A 21,678-nucleotide genomic window follows, 5' to 3' on the forward strand; every position below is an offset into this window, starting at 1 on the left:
AACACCCTGGAAGTACAGTTACGCCCAGGGTCATCTGGTGACAGACTTCCATGCCGTAACTGTACGTTCATTGTCAGTGAGTCCCACTCGCTTGGAAGTATTGGAACATAAATAGGGAAACAGGGTGGCCCCTTTTGTGTCAAAGTGTAACTCAAGGTGCGATTATTGTGACATGACAAGGGCTTGCCAAGGCAGGCATCCATCCACAGACAGACGTTTCGGGGTATTTGCCCCTCGTCAGTGTATAGCAGGATTCTGGCTAGTTGGGGCAATGACAAATCAACCAATAAATCACAGTAATCACTGAACTCAAGGGGATCAGTGAAAAAATTCCAATGAAGTACTCAATCAAGAGTGAACACCAGCCCCCCCCCCCCCTTTCACCAAACAAAGTTACACACCAGCCCAGACAGTAGATAGGGGGATAAATCTTGGTGGACAGCTCACACATGTTGAAAAAGGAAAAAAAAGAAGATACAAGGCAGCTGGGGCAAATATGTTCCCGTTCAAGGGATTGGAAGGGTCTCCAGACCTGCGTGTAATTCCCTATTCTGTGGATAGAGAATATCTTACTGGGTTGTGATCCCTTTAAAAAAGGTTTTGGATCTCTAGATAAGGTAACAAAAAAATCGGATATCACCCTAAAAGCCTATAACTATAGAGTTAAAGGGGTTATCCAGTGCTACAAAAACATGGACACTTTTGTTCAGAGACAACACGACTCAGGTGCGGTTTACAATTAAGCTCCATTCACTTCAAAATGAGCAGCAAAACCCTGCCTAAGCTGGAGACAAGAGTGGTGCTGTCTCTGGAAGAAAGTGGCCATGTTTATGTAGCGCTGGATAACCCCTTTAAAGCAGAGATTGTATTTCTGAAACATACATTGTATGGCTCCAACCTAAATAAAGAAACCTGTCAGCCGGCTTCTATCATGTAACCTTCACCCTTATCTGCATTTGCTTGTATGTGCGTCCCGTTTCACCATGATTTAGTCTTGAATGTCACTTCTTTGATCAACATGTGTCAAGTGCAACCCAGCATGAATGGAAGCCCCGGAGCTTATGTGCAGTAGATTCCAGCTGATTTATGCATCAGCAAAAGAGAATGGAAAAAAAAGGAGAAAATGTAGATAGCTATATGAATTTATAATATGTAGCACTTTTCTGTCATCAGGAAATATGCCAAATGTATAAGAATGCTGCATGAATGTATGAGAATGTCACGGTCTGCTCAACACAAATGTTGCAGAAATAAAATGTAACGTAACATCTGATCTAGATTAGGATGCCAAATTTATTCATGCACAACGCACATTGGTAGTGACTGTGAAAAGGTAGACTGTGGTGTAGATAGCTGCATAGGCTTGCTTTACATTACTGCCCATTACATAGGGTTGAGTTACTGGTTAGCTGGAGTAGGCGGCTGCCTAGGGCACCACTACAGAGGATGACAGCCCCTATTACAAAGCTGGCCGACCATAGGGGTCAATATGGGTGGTGGGGGCATAAGGGTAAGACAAGAAAGCTTGTCCTACACTTGCTCATACGGAATTGTTGTTGTGGTGGACACCAACAGTACTACGGTAAATGAATGCACATCTTCAGGACACCTTTGCCAGTAGTCACGACTATGTTACTAAAGAAGGTAGAAGAAAGCACTCAAGTAATACATTTTATTGAAGCTGGGTCACTGAAATAAATCCTAATACCCCCTCTATTTAAAGGGGAAGTCCGAGAAATTTTTTTTTTTTAGTATTGTATTGCCCCCCAAAAAATATACACCTATTACGGGAAATGCTTATAAAGTGCTTTTTTCCCTGCACTTACTACTGCATCAAGGCTTCACTTCCTGGAAAACATGGTGATGTTGCTTCCTGGATAACATGGTGATATCACGACCCGACTCCCAGAGCTGTGCGGGCTGTAGCTGCCGGAGAGCATGATGACAGAGGGATGCTCAGTGTCTCTACAGTGCCCTGTGTCCCTCAGTGTCCCCCGCCATCATACTCTCCAGCAGCCACAGCCCGCACAGTTCTGGGAGTCGGGTCGTGACATCACTATTTTATTCAGGAAGTGAAGCCTTGATGCAGTAGTAAGTGCAGGGTAAAAAAGCACTTTCCTGTAATAAGTGTATATTGGTGATTTGTATAACTCTTGGGGGGCAAAAGAATACTTTAATAAAAATTTTCGCCAGACTACTCCTTTAATATGGACCTTGAGTACTTGCGGTTCTAAATAAGGCAATAAGACTAAAGGCTCTATTACACAAAGAATAGGGTGCAAAAAAAATATATCAAATTTTAGCGATTATGATTGTTTGTATACTAGAATACATGAACGATCGTAATTACGATCTTAACTAATGACTATTGTTCCGTGTATTATGGTAAATTATTTCATGTCGTTCACAAAACTGCTCGTTTGCAATAGTTTATCATTAAACAGAGAGGGCTGAAAAATCGCTTTGTCTAACAGTGGGTGAGTACCTCAAAATTATAAGTGAATTGCAGTTTAGTAGTAGATGGGTGATATCTGAGCTGCCTACGCCCTTCATAGTAAGTGCTTAGAAACAAAAATAATAGTAAAGCTATTTTAATATGTTCAAAACTACATAAAATATGCCATTAAAATTAGCAAAATGGAGTCTCAGAAAAACTCTAACTATTGAAGTCGACGAACCATTGTATAACCCTATAATATAACTTTAGAGGAAGTTGCAGGGTTTTTACATGCCGAATGTTTCCAAATCCATTTGGTTTGGATACTATGAAATAATCTGTCACCTCTGTAATCCCAGGTATGTTGGGTTATGAGAATTGTACCGTAAAATAAGCTTTCTTACAGATGACCATTGTAGCATTAACACTGGACATGTGGAAGCTTAATGCTCATCCTGCGCTGGGATACAGGAGATAGTAATATGAACAGCTGGTTCTATCTCAAATCCTTAATCCTCTAAGCACTTAAAATTACAACAGTGCCGCAGCTGGAAATAAAGCCCCTTACAGCCGCAACCAAGCATATGGCTTATTAGCATAGAGCAAACCACCGTACTGCATCTGGTTATTGGCCCTTATTCACATGTAGTTCTCCAGTGTCATGAGGACGGCAGGTGACGTGAACCAACTGGGTCACTAATGGATTTGGGTAAAGGCTAAAGAGTAGACTCTAAAGAGGAGTTTGTTGCTCACCTTTAACCCTCCCAAGGAGCTGTGGTCTACTCTTGGAGTGGCCTCCATTAGCTATAGTTGGTGCATAGATGGACAATGATAGCAAGCTGGCTGTCAAGAATCACAGGCAGTCTGTGCTTGGGATGAGGCAAGCAGAGTTCAATCATAAATGCTGAACAGCTAAAGGCCAATAGGAGCAGCACAAGCACACAGTTATACAAGCCAGGAAGAAGAAGAAGTAATATAATAGACTATATTGCTAAGGCACATAGTAATGGTGGAAAGGTACTTTTAAAGTCTAGGGCACACTGGCATCGGGCGAGGAGCGCAACAAGTCAATCAAGTAGCTTGATCAAGAACAACAATGTGATGACCCGAGAGATGTATAGGTAATAATGGGAGCTATAATCATCAATAAGCATCTTGTTCTAGCACAATCCCCATTAGAGACTTATAGGGCACATGTATTGCTGTTCTTGCAGTGAGAAATGTTTCTGCCAAGTGCTAGTTAGAAGTGTTTGCAAAAAAAAAATAAAAATAAAAATCGGATTAATATACAATATCGAATTAATATAATATACATTTGTACTGTATTTTCATCCCACCATTTCTTGCTATCAATATTGGACAATTCTCTATTACTGATAGGAGTGGTTTGTGACCACTTCTGCGGGAAGGCATGGAGCTGGATCCTGACCGCTACTGCATCCAGATCTAGGAATTTGATACCTGGCAAAACCATCTCACAGATGTGCGCATAAGGTGCCCAGATGACCAGATTTTGTCAATCTGATCTAAATGAAAAGATATAAAATACTTAAATACACCTTTAAATCTTAAACAGTTTTTCCTATGTTTCAGGCTGCAATATCTATCCCACTGCTTCTTTTCAAGGCCTTGAATATGCTATTTACAACCTGATCCTCGTTTCAGACATATAGGGACTTGTCCCTCCCAGTAACACAAGTTACTGTCCACGATAATCAGGATTGGGTTTCCCTCTCCCTCACCTTATAGGGGTTATCCAGCGCTACAAAAACATGGCCACTTTCTTCCAGAGACAGCCCCGCTCTTGTCTCCGGGGTTTTACTGGTAAGTTTCATTGAAGTGAATGCAGTTTAATTGCAAACCGCACCTGAACTGGAGACAAGAGTTGTGTTGCCTCTGAAAGAAAGTGGCCATGTTTTTTTAGCACTGGATAACCCCTTTAATCTGCTATAGGTTCTCCCCTTTCCCTGTACACTGACACACAGCCTGTAAGATCCCCCATATGCCGCTGAAGACTCCTGTGTGCTCCTTCTCTACATCCCGAGTGATCTTCCCTCCCTCCAAACTTGGATGTTTTTCCCTTCCCTCTGATCTGTCTTGTGTACCCTCCTCCGCCTCTGCAGATATCGCTAAGGACTTGTTCACACACATGAAGAAACCAAGCCAATTTGCGCAACAAAATAAAGTTTACCTTAGAAAACCTACGTCAACTGATTTCAATTTACAGTAACTGTAGATTTCAACAAGGGCTACACCATGACGCATGACATCGCATATACAAGGCCGTTTACCTCGGCAAGTGGTTCATATATCTGAAAGCTTCACAAGTACAATATGTTCAGGATTCTTGTAGCTAAAAGCTTCTACGTACCAACAAGTGTTTTATCCTAACCCAGAGTGACATCCGGCAAGAGAGGAGCAGATCTGTTCCACTAAATGCGGTCAAACAAGGCAAATTTATATTTTATAGAAAAAGCCACACATCCCTCTATCATATTTCTCATTGGGGTCGAAAATTTTGATATTTTCCCACTGTCTCTATATCTGGCCCAAGGACATTCAAACACTCTCCAATTCCCTCCCACCACTCTTCTCTCAATATCAATAATGGAGCCGCAACCTTTTACAAATCCACAATTACCTCAGCTCTTGACTCTGTCACCCCTATCACACACAACAGAACAAACCGCATCAACTGACAGCCCTAGTACACCGACCAAACCAAACGGCACTGCAAGAACACCTGCTCCAAGGAAGACTTCCAGACATACAAGCAAACACTCACAAACACTCCTTAATTCAAAATCTGCCCACTTTACCCACATCTTTCATCTCTGACAAGGACTTTGCCACATTCTTCAAACACCTTACAGTTTGGGTCTTAAAATTCAGTGACACAAAGCAAATTATTTTGTGTTACAATAAAATGCTAAATGCTATATATTTTTTTAAGAGTATGTTCACACATACCCTAAGCGCACCTCCGCTTCTGCCGCTCTCCACTTTAAAAATTGACAAGTCAATTCTTAGAACTGAGAGCGACGGAAGAAGAGGTGCACAAGCCATTCCATTAACACTGAGGCAAGAGGGATTCCGCGGCGGGGAGCTCCACTGCGGAATCCCCTGTTTTACTCAGTGTGAACGGGCCCTTATGGTGCAAAAGTGGTAAATCAAAGCAAAAACTATATACATTTAGTACCGTTCACAACGAACCAGATAATTATTAAAGGGATATCACAGGATAGGTGATATCAAGCTGGTCGGTGGTGGTGGTCTAACCAGTGGGACTCCCACAGATCCCAAGGACATAAAGAGAACTGTCCCCGGAATTAACAGACCATAACTCTAGCACCCTATTTATTATCTATGGATACCGAACATTGCCAGGTTCTTGGTCCTTAGGGCTACGTATAGTTAATGCACTATGGGGATATAATAGACTGAAAGCACTTGATGAGTTAATTACACTTGGAATCAGAAATTTCAACCAAAAAGTGGACTTTCCAGGAGCATTTTTTAACCTTCAACGTGACTGTTAGGGGGTTAATATAGCAGCATGCAGAGCACCATATGGTGGCACACAACGCGGCATATAGAGAGCCACATGGACTGGCAGTGAGGCCTTTTACCAGCACTGTACACAGGGCGGCAGAGGGAATAGTCATTTCTCCGATCTGGCCACGCTTCATTATTGCTCCCGCTCATAAAGAGAGATAAGGAAACATTATTATTATATCGTATCGCCGTACATGCTATTCCCTAAAGGTCAACCTGAACTTTACACTTCAAAAACACTTTGGTACTCGAGCCGTGACATGTGCGAGGACAAATCGGTCTGATACTGAGAAGCTGCAATGTTTTATAACACTGATTGTGCAGAACATTTACATTTTGAGTTTCTTTCCTCTATACAAACTGTCCGGATGGCCCGATGCAGCTAAGGCTATTGTGAGAGCTCTGCGTCAACAAAGGCCGGCTAAGAAGAAGAAAGCGGCATTATACTACACTTCAGGTTCCACATTTATAAAAACACGTACGTCTTTGTTATGAAAGAAAAAAAATAAATAAATGAGAAAGTGTCTATGTAACTTACGGATTGTACTGAAAGATCTCTCTGGCGACCTTTTCCTCCACTTCCAAACATTCAAACGGCAAATCTTTGCTTATGAGTTTAAGGGCATCCTTGGTGAATGAATGGAGATTCTCCTACAGAAGAGAACAGGATAGAGAAAATAAGAGGATATCTGGGTGACACACAGCTTAACGGTACGTTCACATTTACCGGATCCGCAGCTGATTTTCTGCTGTGGATCCGCAGCAGATTTCATTTAAATAACTGAACACAGCATCAAATCTGCTGCAGATCTGCTGCGGATCCTGTAGGTGTGAACGCACCCTAAAGGGGTATTTCTAGTTAGGCATTTAAAGGGCTTTGTCTGACAGCTGTTATTTGATGTCAATAAGGGCCCCCTCTCAGGTTTCTACATCTATAGGCTAGAGAAGTTCCTCTTCAAGGAAAAATGTAAATCGCCCATGTCATCTGAATATAGATGAGCCAATTTGCCAATTTGAATCCTGCTGTCTGGAAAAGGTAGATGCAGCCTGAAGACTGCCTGGAAAACATGGATCAAGTCATAGGCCGGGGTTTAAAGTGTCCCTGTCATAACTAAATTGAAATCTAAATCAACAGTAGATGTGATATAAAGCAAGTTTGCAATTTACATTCATTATTTATTTTTTAGTCATCATGGAAAACACGGCACTTCCTGTTTTCTGACTGATTTTTTTTTTAGAAAAAAAAAAACTGTCAGAAAACAGGAAGTCCAGTGTTTCCCAGGCCATCTGAGCGCTCACAGAGAGAAGGCAGTCATGTGATTGATGGACACATTGAGCCGTGACTCTCTGTACTGTCCGGAATTACTGTGTTTAGTCTGTTTCTTTCAACCAGCACAAGTCAGAAAATTTGCCTTCCGGAGGCTGGACCTGGATTTCTGGTAAGTACAGCTTTGTTTCACAGCATGATAACAAGAAAAATAATAATGAATGTATATTGCAAACTTGCTTTATATCACATCTAATGCTGATTTAGATTTTGAAAGTTATAACGACAGGGACACTTTAAGTGTTCAGATCTCCACATTCTCTAAAATAAGCAGAAAGAACCAAGTGGTTATATGTTTCACTCCCTCGCTCACGGCGATCTCCGTTCAAAGCTGAAATGAACCCCTTTATGAAAGGCCATATTGGATGGCCCGTTCCACACTGTAAAAAAGTGCCAATCTCCGATTACAGAGCCTATTACACGGCTCGATAGAATGGTTGTGCGGCTCTACCTTTAATTAGCCATTGGCTGCAAATCTCATAACCAAGGAAAAGGGGGGGGGGGGGGGGGAGTTGTACGTGCGCTTATTTTTTGACAGGACAAAACCGAATGATGAGTAAAGGAGGGAGTATCACTCAAGTCTGCCTCCTCCTCATCCTGTGATGTCAAAACCAGACTCTGACATGCCTGCTCAGCCAGTCAGTGACTGAGAGGTCTCTGAATTCAATGACTGGCTAAGCGGGTAGTTCCTGTGGGGTCATGACGATACAGCAAGCCAGGAGACCAAAGGCCGGTGGTAATGTGGGAGCAGGGGCATGGAGACAGGTATTTATTTGAGATGAGCGAACTGGGTTCGGGTTCGAGTCCATCCGATCCCAAACTTTCGGCATTTGATTAGCGGGGGCTGCTGGACTTGGATAAAGCTCTAAGGTTGTCTGGAGAACATGGATACAGCCAATGACTATATCCATGATTTCCACATAGCCTTAGGGCTTTATCCAAGTTCAGCAGCCACCGCTAATCAAATGCCGAAAGTTCTAGTATCTCTAGCATCTCTAGTATTTATGAATTCTTTATCATGTCCCCACCACCCACTGCCCACCCTGGATTTTTACTGGAGTCCCCTTTTAAAGCAGTTATCCAGTTAGGTAAAATACATGTTCAATAATCCCTCCTCCTGGAGACAAATCTGCTTCATACTTGTAATTCTGTTTTTAGTCCCTTCCCCCTGGCCGGCTGTCTCTGCTCTCTGTGATGCCCGGAGGGGTAATCACAGTGAGGTCACCAGAAACCTTTACCCTTAGAGGGGGCCGGTCAGCACCACAGAGTGCAGAGACAGACAGCCAAGGACACTGTTTACATGAGTGTCTCCAAAGGGAGGGGGAGGAGGGAGTTCACACAGGGAGGGATAGAACAGCTTAGACACAGTTTTCTTTGTTTTGAACAGAAAGCAGGAGACTTTGGGTTCCAGAATCAAGGGGAGGAAACCAAAAAGTATAGAACATATTTCTAGTTTCCAGGAAGGGGGGGGGGAATGACTGAACATGTATTTACCTAACCAGATAATCCCTAATTATATTGTCATGAACATACCTGCTGATGCCTCCACTGCTCTCTCAGCACACCAGCTGGAAAGGGGGGAGGCGTCTGGACTGTCTGACAGGCATGCTGTTCAGCCTGTCAGAGTACAGAGACGCCGGTCCAATCAGAGCTGATGCTCCCTCCTTACTCCCTCCCTGCTCTGATTTAAACAGGTGGAGGCTTCCATGCCTCGCCCGTGATCAAGTCTTTTGGCTGGCTCGTGCGTTTATTGTGTGCTCCTTTCTGTGTTTGACCTCTTCATCTATATTGTGGACTTGCCTTTTGGATTCTGATTTGGATTTGACGTGACCTCCTGGTTCTGACTCGGCTTGTTTGGTTTGTTCTTTGTTTCCCTGGACTGCTTTCTCTGTTTGACTTCTGGCTTGGACTTGTGGTACTTCTGGATTGTGATTCTGTGTATGACGTGACTTCCTGGTTTGACCTGGCTTGTTGGTTTGGTTTATCTTTCTCCTTTGTCTAGCCTTAACGGTTAGGTCTGCTGGGACTTGTAGTTCTCCTGTTTTTGTTGTTGCCCTTGCTTCCTCCAGACTTGTACTGTTTCATCTCCCCTCCTGCACTTAGCCAGTGTAGGGACCGCCGCCCAGTTGGGGACTGCTGTTTAGGGCAGGTCGTCCAAGCAGGTAGGGATAGGGGTCTGGGTTCAGAATAGGGCTCACCCTTCCCTGCCCCGGACGTGACAGTATCACGGGCCAAGAGAGTATATATATATATATTTTTTTTTTTATTATTTTTTTTTTTTTTTCTTTTCCCCTCCTCTTTGTGCCTCAATATGGAGGCTATGACAGCCTTGGTAGAACAGATGCAGGGTTTGACTCAGATGGTTCAAGATTTGGCTGAACGGGTTCAGCATCAGGAAATGTCCCAGCCGCAGCCAGTAGTTGCTGCTCCAGTGGTTCCTTTGGAACCACAGGTTAGTCTCCCTGACCGTTTTTCTGGTGACTTGAAGGAGTTTGCTGCTTTCAAAGATAGTTGTAAACTGTATTTTAAGCTTAGACCTCACTCATCAGGGTCTGAGACTCAAAGGGTAGGCATTGTCATTTCCCTTCTCAAAGGGGATCCCAAAAGTGGGCATTTTCCCTACCCCCCAATGCACCTGAATTAGCATCTGTGGACCAGTTTTTTGATGCCTTAGGTCTTTTGTATGATGATCCTGATCGCACAGCAGTAGCTGAGAGTAAGTTGGCGTCTGTTAAGCAGGGTAATAGAACTGTGGAAGTTTATTGTGCTGAATTCCGCCAGTGGTGTATTGCTTCTGGATGGAACGACCCAGCTTTACGTTACCAATTTCGTTTAGGTCTGTCTGACTCTGTTAAAGACATGCTTGTTGGTTATTCTCCTCCTACATCACTGGACGAGGCTATGTCCCTTGCTATAAGACTTGACAGACGGCTTCGTGAACGACGTAAAGAACGGACCACACCATCTGTGTCACGCACAACTGGGGTACGCTCTTCGCTTGAGTCTGCAGTCGAGGGTCCAGGGTCTAAAGGCGAGCCCATGCAGATCGGAAGTATGTCGGCTCAAGAGCGAAAAAGATTCCGCATGTCTAAAGGACTCTGTCTTTATTGTGGTGGAGCTGATCATCTGCTAAAGGACTGCACTAAAAGACCACAGCAGGGAAACTTCAGCGCCTAGGTGGTTACCGGGGAGACCACCTAGGCGATCAGGTAATTCCAATTGTCTCCAAAAAGGTATTGTTACCAGTTACTGTTTGTTATGACGATCAAGAGAGATCAGGCCTTGCATTTGTGGACTCAGGGTCTGCTTCTAACTTCATTGATTTTGGTTTTGCTACTTCTCTGAAAATCCCTCTGCAGTCTCTCCCTGAACCTGTGAGGGTTACAGCAGTTGATACTACCCCATTAAAAAAGGGGTTGATTCAGTATGTCACTCCTGCAGTTAAGATGGTGGTTGGTTCCATACATTCTGAGCATTGTACCTTATTTGTTCTGGAGAAACTACCAGCAGACATCATTCTGGGGTTACCCTGGCTCCAGGCCCATAATCCTGTGTTTAATTGGGAGTCTGGAGAACTGGTAAAATGGAGCTCTTCATGTTTAAAAGATTGTATCCCTGCCGGAGGAGAGCATATCCCTATTGGAGGCCCCCATCACATCCACGGAGTGGAACTGGGCTATCAAATCCTCCCCGTCGGAAAAGGCCCCTGGCCCTGATGGGCTTACGCTTCCGTACTACAAAATCTTCTCTCCCCTGCTCCGTGATCACTTTCTAGCGGCCTATAATTCCCTTACTGCCGATTCTCATCTTCCCCTCGACTCCCTGCGCGCCCACACCGTTATCCCCAAGGACGGAAAAGACCCCTCCCTTTGTCAGAACTATCGCCCTATCTCCCTCCTGAACCTCGACCTAAAACTCTTTTCCAAGATCCTGGCCTCCCGTCTCACTCCACTTCTACAACCTATCATTCACCTAGACCAAGTGGGCTTTATGCCCACCCGGGAGGCCAGGGATAACACCACTAGGGCCCTCAATCTCATACACTATGCCCACTCTGGCACCCCACCCACGATGCTCCTCTCTACCGACGCGGAGAGGGCCTTTGACAGAGTCGGCTGGCCCTTCCTGACCGCCACCCTCCAACATTTGGGACTAGGTCCCCGCATGTTGGCCTGGATCGGTTCTCTCTATTCACGTCCTTCGGCTCAGGTCTCTGTCAACGGCCTTCTCTCGTCTCCTTTCCCTATACACAACGGCACCAGTCAGGGATGCCCACTCTCCCCCTTAATCTTCATACTGACATTGGAGCCCTTCCTACGTCATGTCAGACAGAACGTAAATATATCGGGGGTACGAGTGGGGTCGGTCACCCACAAGGTAGCGGCCTACGCGGACGATCTGCTCTTTTTTCTCACCCACCCTACGGTTTCTCTCCCCAATCTTCTCTCTGAGCTTACCAGATTTCAAACCCTATCCAACTATAAAATTAACCTTCAGAAGTCCGAGGCGCTGAACCTCTCTCTTTCCCGCTCGCTGGCCTCCACTCTCGCAGAATCTTTCCCTTTTCGCTGGTCGAGATCCTCTCTATCCTATCTAGGAGTCCAGCTTACCCCCTCTATCTCCGATCTATTCAGGGTTAATTTCCCTCCCATGCTGAAAAAGATTGAAGCGGACTTGTCTGGGTGGCACCGGGGCACCTTCACTTGGTTCGGCCGTTGTTCCATCTTCAAGATGAACATCCTTCCTAGACTTCTGTACCTCTTTCAAGCCCTGCCGGTGTCGGTGCCCCTGAGCTTCTTCAGACAACTTTCCTCTTTGCTGACCAAGTTCATCTGGGCCCACAAACAGCCCAGAATAGCGAAATCAGTCTTGTATCGGCCAAAGACGCGTGGTGGGCTGGGCCTCCCCAACATTCTTCACTACTATGTAGCCAGCCACCTCGTCAGGGTGATAGACTGGCACCGACACTGTTCATCAAAACTGTGGGTCGGCCTTGAAATGTCTCTCGTCCCCCTCTCCCTGTTGGCGGCTCCTTGGCTTCCCAACTCCAGCAGATTGGTCGGGTCTCACCCGACAGTCGTCCCGACTCTTAAGATCTGCCAGAAATACTTCTCCTCGGCCTCTCTAGCTCCTCACCCATCCCCCTTGTTTCCGGTCATCGGCTCCCCCTCGTTTTCGGCTGGATCCGCTGACCCTGTTTTCCGGGAATGGCTCCAAGCTGGCTCCTTCCGTGCACGTAACTTTCTGCGGGGGTCAGCCTGGGTGTCCCTTACTGAACTCCGTGATCTCCCCGACCCTGCCCCTTTAGGGTTCTGGAGAGCCCTACAGTTGCACCACTTCCTACTCTCCTTACCTGCTCCATCCTCTTTTTCTCGCACGCTCACTCAGCTAGAAACGTTATGCCTTGGTGTGGGCCCTCTCCGACACTCTCTCTCCCTTCTATACGCCGTGCTGGGCTCCCCCCCGGAACAGCCGCCTCCTCCATTCCTTACCGCCTGGGAACAAGACTTACACATCTCATTTACGGGCCCACAAGTGGACCGTATTTATACTTGTACTCATACCTCCTCCATCTCCTCCCGCTTACAGGAGGCGGGTTATAAGATTCTCTCTAGATGGTACCGGGTTCCGGTCCGCCTTCACAGAATCTTTCCTGATGTGTCCCCCCTGTGCTGGAGAAACTGCGGTGAGGAAGGGACCCTCCTCCATACCTTCTGGAGTTGCCCCAAACTGGTCCCCTTTTGGAGAGAGGTTTGGCGTATTGCCTCGACCTTTACTGACTCTCCTTTACCTTTCTCTCCGTCACTGTTTCTCTTGCACCTGTCGGACATCCCGCTGAGAGGCTATCGCCGCTCCCTTCTCCGCCATCTGGTCAATGCCGCCAGGGCCTGTATCCCTGCCCTCTGGAGGCAACAGGCTCCCCCCACCGTTGCTATGTGGTTACGGAAGGTGGAGGACCTGAAATATATGGAGGACCTTACCGCCCAATTGCATGACCGGAACTCCAGGTTCTTTCAAACCTGGTACTACTGGGAACAGTTCGCTGATTCCGACGAATATAAGACCTTCATCTCTCAGTGAGGTGCCTCGCTCCCCCCCCCACCTCCCCTGTTTTGTTTCTTCCAATGTTGATGTGTATGCAGATTGTCATCACCCTTGCCCTTCGTGTGCTCCTTGGTGTTGTAGCTTCCCCCCTTTACCCCTCCCTCCCCCCTCTCCGGTTGTTACTGCCTCTCGCTCCTCTCTACTCCTGAGCGACAGCTCTTTTTTCTCTCACATGATGAGTCGCCCCCCATTTTCACAGATGGCCTCCCCGTTGTGGGAGTTACTCGGTGTAAACTCTGTTGGTAATGTTGAGCCATGTTGGCTCTTTGTCTTATAGTTCGCGCACCCGACGGTGCAGTGTTCTTACTCTGATGTGTACAGCTGATGGTATACTTGTATCTTTTTGGAAAATTTTGAAAATGAATAAAATTTAGAATTAAAAAAAAAAAAAAAAAAAAAAAGATTGTATGACTGTAAGTCTTGCCAGTTTGGAATTGAGTAAAATTCCAAGTTTTTTTAGGATTATGAGGATGTGTTTTCTGAGAAAGAGTCTGAAAAACTTCCCCCACATAGAATGTATGATTGTGCTATTGATCTGGTACCTAATGTTAAGTATCCTAGAGGTAGGATATATAACTTATCCGGACCTGAGAGAATGGCCATGAAAGTATACATTCAAGAAAGTCTCCAAAAAGGCCATATTCGTCCCTCTGTCTCTCCTATGGGGGCAGGTTTTTTCTTCGTGGGGAAAAAAGATGGTGGTCTCAGACCTTGTATTGATTATCGGGAATTAAATAAGATAACAATTAAGAACCAATACCCCCTTCCATTAATTCCCGATTTATTCAATCAGATCATAGGAGCTGTTTGGTTCACCAAGCTTGATCTTAGGGGGGCTTACAACCTCATCAGAATTAAGGAAGGGGATGAGTGGAAAACCGCTTTCAACACTCCGGAGGGGCATTTTGAATATCTTGTTATGCCCTTCGGATTAAGTAATGCCCCAGCAGTGTTTCAAAACTTGGTGAATGACATTTTTTGAGAATGTATAGGCAAATTTCTTGTTGTTTATCTGGATGATATCCTGATTTACTCCTCTGACTGGTCTTCACATGTTCAGCATGTACGAATGAGTGTTACAAAAACTTCAAGAGAATTCTTTGTTTGCAAAACTAGAGAAGTGTGTGTTTGGGGTTCAGGAGGTGCCTTTCTTGGGGTACATCTTGACCCCTAATGCTTTTAAAATGGATCCTGGCAAGGTCCAGGCCATTGTAGATTGGGTCCGTCCCTCATCATTAAAAGCACTGCAACACTTTCTTGGGTTTGCTAATTATTACAGAAAGTTCATTAAAAACTTTTCTGAAATAGCGAAACCCCTTACTGACATGACCAAAAAAGGGGCGGACCTACTACACTGGCAACCTGAGGCCACAGCAGCATTTGAGGCCTTAAAGGATTGTTTTACTAAGGCCCCAGTGTTAACTCAGCCTGACCAGTCAAGGCCTTTTGTGGTGGAAGTTGATGCTTCCGAGGTTGGGGTGGGGGCAGTCTTGTCTCAGGGTACTTCTGCTCTTACCAATCTCAGACCTTGTGCTTACTTTTCTCGCAAATTTTCTTCTACTGAGAGAAACTATGACATAGGAAATAGAGAATTGCTTGCGATCAAGTGGGCCTTCGAGGAATGGCACCACTTCCTCGAAGGTGCACAGCTTTAAGTTACTGTTTTGACTGATCACAAGAATCTAACCTTTTTGGAATCTGCTAAACGTCTTAACCCCCGTCAGGCTCGCTGGGCATTGTTTTTTACTAGGTTTGATTTTGTAATTACTTACCGACCTGGGTCTAAGAACATCAAGGCAGATGCCTTATCACGTAGCTTTTGTTCCAGCCAGACTCCAACATCCAATCCTGAACCCATCTTGCAAAAGGGAATTGTTATATCAGCTATTACCCCAGATTTGGCATCTGAAATCAAAACCAATCAAAACCTTGCCCCTAAAGACACTCCTAGGAATAAGTTATTTGTTCCTAGTCAATTCAGATTTCGCTTATTAAATGAGCTGCATGATTCTGTTTTGTCAGGACATCCTGGAGTGGCTGGAACAAGAGCATTAGTGTCTCGTGGATATTGGTGGCCTTCTATGGGCAGGGATATTAAAGCATATGTTGCATCTTGTGAGACCTGTGCACAGGCCAAAGTTCCCAGAATGAGACCTGCTGGGGAGCTTTGTCCATTGCATATTCCACTTAGGCCATGGACTCACATATCAATGGATTTCATGACAGATCTACCTGCTTCTCAAGGAAAAACTGTGATTTGGGTAATTATTGATCGGTTCAGCAAAATGTGTCATCTTATTCCTTTACATGGTTTACCTTCTGCTAAGGAATTATCAGGACTATTCATTAGACATGTTGTACGGTTGCATGGTGTTCCAGACAACATTGTTTCTGATAGAGGGGTACAATTTGTTTCTAGATTTTGGAGAGCCTTCTGTAGGAGGTTAGGTACTACTTTGTCCTTCTCATCAGCCTTTCATCCAGAGAGCAATGGACAAACTGAACGAGTTAACCAATCTGTTGAGCAATACTTGCGTTGTTATATTGCTGATCATCAAGACGATTGGGTCTCTTATCTTCCATTAGCTGAATTTGCGTTAAATAATCATGACAATGCATCTTCTAAAATGTCACCATTTTACTGTAACTACGGATTCCATCCTAGGTATTCTTCTCTTTCCGATAATGTGTCTGATAATCCTGAAGCGGATGCTATCATCACTGATCTGTGCACAGTCTGGGACCAGGTTCAGAAGAACCTGAAGGAGTCCCAGGGCATCCAAAAGAAAAATGCCAATAAAAGACGTTTATGTGGTTACGTTTTTGAAGTGGGGGAGAAGGTTTGGTTGTCCACTCGTAATCTCCGTCTTAAAGTACCATCTGGGAAACTGGCACCTCGTTTTATTGGTCCGTATGTCATTGTGGAAAGAATAAACCCAGTATCCTATCGTCTGAAATTGCCTGACTCGTTCAGGATTCACAATGCATTTCATAGGTCTTTGTTAAAAAAATATGTTCCTTCTCTTTCCGTGTCCAAGAAACCTCCTGCTCCTGTGGAGATTCAAGGTGAACTTGAGTATGAGGTTTCTAGAATTTTAGATATTCGCAAAGTCAGAAATTCTTGGCAGTACTTGGTTCACTGGAGAGGGTACGGTCCAGAGGAGAGATCATGGGTCCCTGTTAAATCTATCCATGCAGACAAATTGATTCAGAAATTTCATGAATCTCATCCAGACAAGCCCAGTCCATTTAAGGGTCCTGAGGCCCCTCATAAAAGGGGGGGGTACTGTTATGAACATACCTGCTGATGCCTCCACTGCTCTCTCAGCACACCAGCTGGAAAGGGGGGAGGCGTCTGGACTGTCTGACAGGCATGCTGTTCAGCCTGTCAGAGTACAGAGACGCCGGTCCAATCAGAGCTGATGCTCCCTCCTTACTCCCTCCCTGCTCTGATTTAAACAGGTGGAGGCTTCCATGCCTCGCCCGTGATCAAGTCTTTTGGCTGGCTCATGCGTTTATTGTGTGCTCCTTTCTGTGTTTGACCTCTTCATCTATATTGTGGACTTGCCTTTTGGATTCTGATTTGGATTTGACGTGACCTCCTGGTTCTGACTCGGCTTGTTTGGTTTGTTCTTTGTTTCCCTGGACTGCTTTCTCTGTTTGACTTCTGGCTTGGACTTGTGGTACTTCTGGATTGTGATTCTGTGTATGACGTGACTTCCTGGTTTGACCTGGCTTGTTGGTTTGGTTTATCTTTCTCCTTTGTCTAGCCTTAACGGTTAGGTCTGCTGGGACTTGTAGTTCTCCTGTTTTTGTTGTTGCCCACAGTGTTGTTTCTGAGTAGGGACTCATTTGTGCCAGAACACATGCACGTGGTACGTGACGCAATATGGTTTGATCAAATTATATACAAACATCCTGGCGTTGGTTTTTAAATATAGCCGAGAGGCATTAGTGTCAGCCATAGGTGTGAGGTGCAGCCACTACTCTTTCTCTAGGTCTGTACATATACCAGTCACTACATTTGGTCTCATAAAAAGTCTATGGGGGCTGAAGTGTTTAAGGAATTCCAGCATGTATCGCTAATATAGCGGAGCCTTGTTATTATCAATCTGACACCTCCATTGTTTTTACATTAGGAGGTGCCACTTACTTTGCATTTACTCTCACATCCTACATTCACCCGGCTGACAATGCAGCACATTCTATTAGTTACCATCTTACATCAACGTGAAAAGCTGCAAAATGATAAAAATTTGGTTCATTATAAAAGGCATTCATTTGGAAACAGAGAACATACATTTTCAATATATATAAAAAAAATGAATTTACCATCACAACTGTCACAAATAATCCTCTCTTATATTCACTATGAAGGGGCATTAAACCACCCGCTGTAATGCGCAATTATAGCATTGAGAACGCTATTGAAGCGGCTGAATTGTTGTCTAAAATTAAATGAATTAAAACTGAATATTTTATTTTAAAAAAGAGGATTTGTGTGAGTAACTATTGGGTATCTGGAGACAGTCTGTGCAGCAATACTAGTTATCATGTAGAGACGCGGCGCTCGTACCTGCTATTTGTAGAGCACATTTTATGGGTGTTTAGATTGAAAGAGCAATAGGGACACCCACTGGAGACAGGGAACGTAGAACATCAACCTCCGCACAGATGGCAGAAGCTACAGAATAGGTGTGAATGTGAGGCGGCACCCAGGAGCTTTTCCAAGGGAAATCATTCAGAAATCATTGACGTTGTTAAGTGTCCCCTGACATAATCCAAATGTTATCCTATTAAAGGGGTATTCCGGATATATATATACACATATTTTTATAATAAAGTTATCTAACTTGGTATTATTACTGGAATATAATATATAAATATAATATTTATGTTTTACCAATATGCTAATGAGGATTGTTGGTGCACTGTGGGCAATATTTCCCCCTGGATGCATTGATACTTTAACCCATTAGTGCACCAATAAGGCCTCCAGCCCTATCCCTAATGTATACTGAGGTGGCCCCAGAGGAACTGCCACAACATTCATTATGGGGCATTGCTAGAAGAGAGGGTGGGCAGTCGTATTGGTGCACTGAGGGGTAAAGATCCGCCTACAGGGCACTGAATGACCTAAATAGTAGTGATGAGCAAACACGGACACTTGGCATTTGAATCCTGGCAGCTGCAGAAGTTGGATACAGCCCTAGGGAGTCTAGGAGTACATGGATACAGCCATAGGGTGCCTTCACACGTACCGTATCGGATTTCACGCTGCAAGTTTATCGCAATGAAATCCTCTGCAATAATGATTACTATGTAACTTAATGGCAATGTATTACCGCAGCAGCATATTATGTGCCTTTATTTGTACCATGTGAATTTTGTGTGGGAAATCCGCTGCAATACGATACGTGTGAAGGCACCCATAGACTGTGTCCATGTTTTCCTCGCAACCCTAGGGCTGCATCCAATTTCTCCAGCTGCCAGGAGTCAAATGCCAAGTGTCAGGGTTTGGCTGAACCTGAATGTTTGGCAAGTTTGCTCATCACTACTCCTTAGTATGTTGATAAAACTATTAACGAAAATGCAGTTTCATAGCAACCAGTTCACAAAGTGTACATATGCTTTTAATTCTCTTAGTGAAGAATGAAGTGGCATGCTGTTGTACTGAAGCGCCCCTGTCTGCAGCTCTTCCTGACGCAGTAAACTCCTACCTTTCCTGACCTGCCACTGTGATGCTGTGTACCACATTACACAGCACCTGTACAGTATTTATTCGAGACTAGAAACTTGGTACCACTAGCAGTAGTTGTCAGGTGGGGATGGCAGGGTCTGATTCTGGGTTTACACGGAACGATAATTCGCTCAATCGAACGATTAACGATTTTGTAGCAACTATTTTATTTTTATAACGATCAGCATTTAGATGGAGAAAAATCGTTAGAAGATTCGTAAGAAAAATAGTTATTGCGAACGTTTTTAAGATCGTTTAAGCCCATCTTTCACATAGGGTGAATCTTTGAAAGACTGTTTACACAAAGCGATCTGCGAATATTTAGCGAACGACGGACGACGATTTGAGAACATGTTGAAAGATCAAAATGAATGATTTTTCACTCATTACCTGATCGTTTGCTGTGTTTACACGGAACGATTATCGCTCAAATGCGATTGTTATTGCGAAAATTCGAGCGATAATCGTTTTGTGTAAACGCAGCATGAGCCCACTCCATACATCTCTGTCTGACATCTGATGTACATCAGGTGTTGAAAAGGGAAATAAATCTCTTTATATAACCAACACTTATATGTTACATAATCCCTTTTAATTATATAGATGCACTAAGCCTGCTTTGTAGGTAGCTGAAACTGGGGTTAAAGGGGTACTCCGGAGGAATTAATTAAAAAAACTCAACTGGTGTCAGAAAGTTATATAGATTTGTAAATTACTTGATATAATAGCATTAGTAACAGTCTATGCATCCCCAGCACCTTCACTACAAATCCCAGCAGGATCTGTTTTCAAGCTGCATTTTTACTAAAAATACCAGCATGTCAAGCCACAGGCCCCTCTATAATACCTTCTCCTTTATACATAATCCCCTCGCTTACATATAACATTATGACCTGCACAAAACACAATCAATACCCATTACTTCACATACAGTGACCTGCTGCTGGCCGACAGCCCCGCTACCTATCCCTTTCCCCTTAAGCGGGGAGGAAGGGGAGCTCTACTTATACAATTGTCCCTGGCAGTGTCCTCCGCCTTGTTTACCCTGTCTGTGCTGCAGCATACCACATATGCTACAGCACAGGAAGGGTTTAAGCCGCACATTTCCTTCTCTTTAGCCCCTGCTTTGATGACTTCCATGCAACAGGTCCCAATGCACTGACGACCTCCGACATCTGTTCTCGCTGATAGCAAGTGGGAAAATGTGTGGGACGGGACCTGGTCCATGGGAGTCTTCAGAGCAGGAGCTGAAGACAAGGAAATGTGCCGTTTACCCTTTCTATGCTGCAGTATGAAAGTGATACAAAGCTTAAAGTGACTGTACCACCAGGCCCAGGCTGAAGCACTGGAGGTGGGCCGACCCACCCCCAGTGGGAAGAAACCCCAGCCCCTCCATGACGTGACTCCATGAGAATCAATGGAACCCTATCATAGAGGAGCTAGGGTTTCCTCCCACTAAGGGTGGGTCGGGCCGCCTCCAGTGCTTCAGCCTGGGCCTGGTGGTACAGTCACTTTAATTACTCGTGCTGCAGAAGTTAAAAAAAAAAAAAGTTTAGTTTTTGTTTTTTGTTTTGTTTTGTTTTAATTGAATTTGTGATTTTCAAAGAATATCTAATTATTTTACTCAGAAGGGTCTCTGCACTGTGACCTGGGAGAGGATGAATTTTTATGTAACTATGTAATTTCTATGTAACTCCTCTTAGCCATAAAGCACATACAATTTACCGATTTACATGGCAGATCTTCCTTCCCTAAACATAATGAATATTTCAGCTTGAGGGCTTTAATTGCCTTTAAGCTGTTCTTAGAAGTCAGAAACAACAAGAGGCGGCCAAGTACTGCAGCAGAGCGCAGTCCAAGCCATATAAGATGATGGTGGAGATGGAGTTGTGTTGATGGCAGCGGCGCACACATTGCTGCGGCTGTGATCACAGATAGTCGCTAGAGAAAAATCTTACTGTGTACACGGCATAAAAGCAAATGGAAATCCAGCTCACCTTGGTGGGATTCCAGTCGTCCAGCCGCTCGTCCAGCACCACATCATAGCAGAACGCTCCGGAGATTACTGCACAGAACACATTCAGACCTTGTTGTTAGATGGATAACATTTCGCCACATTCGCTGCCAGTAAATCCGGATTAACCCGAGTGCTGGCATGTAGCAACGCACTGGCAGCAAAGTGGAATGTGCTAAATACTACATGTAGACAATCTAGAGCCTGCCAAACTAAGCCTGTCAATATTATACTTGTGGACTGAAGGAGCCAGGCGCTGTGTGTGCTAGGTTCTAGGCAAAGTGGGATATAATACCAGTCATGCCACATTTCTTAAAATTTGACAATAAAGGAATTTGATGAAAGAGGAAAAATTTTAAAGGCATTAAGAATAATAATAAAAATATAGTAATCCATCAGAATTGGATATGTCACTCAGACGCATACAGTAAGTCAACTAATTTGGTCTATGGCAGTCAACTGAAGAGTTCTAAGAGGAGAACTGCTGTGTCCATCCTTCT

The 21,678-nt window shown here is 44.4% G+C and overlaps 1 protein-coding gene across 1 annotated transcript in view; it reads right to left on the minus strand.

Moving 5' to 3' along the window:
- Positions 1 to 21,678, minus strand: part of MRPL39 (mitochondrial ribosomal protein L39) — a 76,843-nt gene that overhangs the window by 18,530 nt on the left and 36,635 nt on the right. Inside the window, exons 5-6 of the mRNA XM_069945217.1 lie at positions 21,162 to 21,229; positions 6,531 to 6,643 (exon numbers count right to left, since the gene is read on the minus strand). Of these exons, the coding sequence (XP_069801318.1) occupies positions 6,531 to 6,643; positions 21,162 to 21,229 (181 nt within the window). The remainder of the gene's footprint in view (positions 1 to 6,530; positions 6,644 to 21,161; positions 21,230 to 21,678) is intronic.

This window comes from Dendropsophus ebraccatus, chromosome 11, assembly GCF_027789765.1.
Source record: "Dendropsophus ebraccatus isolate aDenEbr1 chromosome 11, aDenEbr1.pat, whole genome shotgun sequence".
Lineage (NCBI taxonomy): Eukaryota > Metazoa > Chordata > Amphibia > Anura > Hylidae > Dendropsophus > Dendropsophus ebraccatus.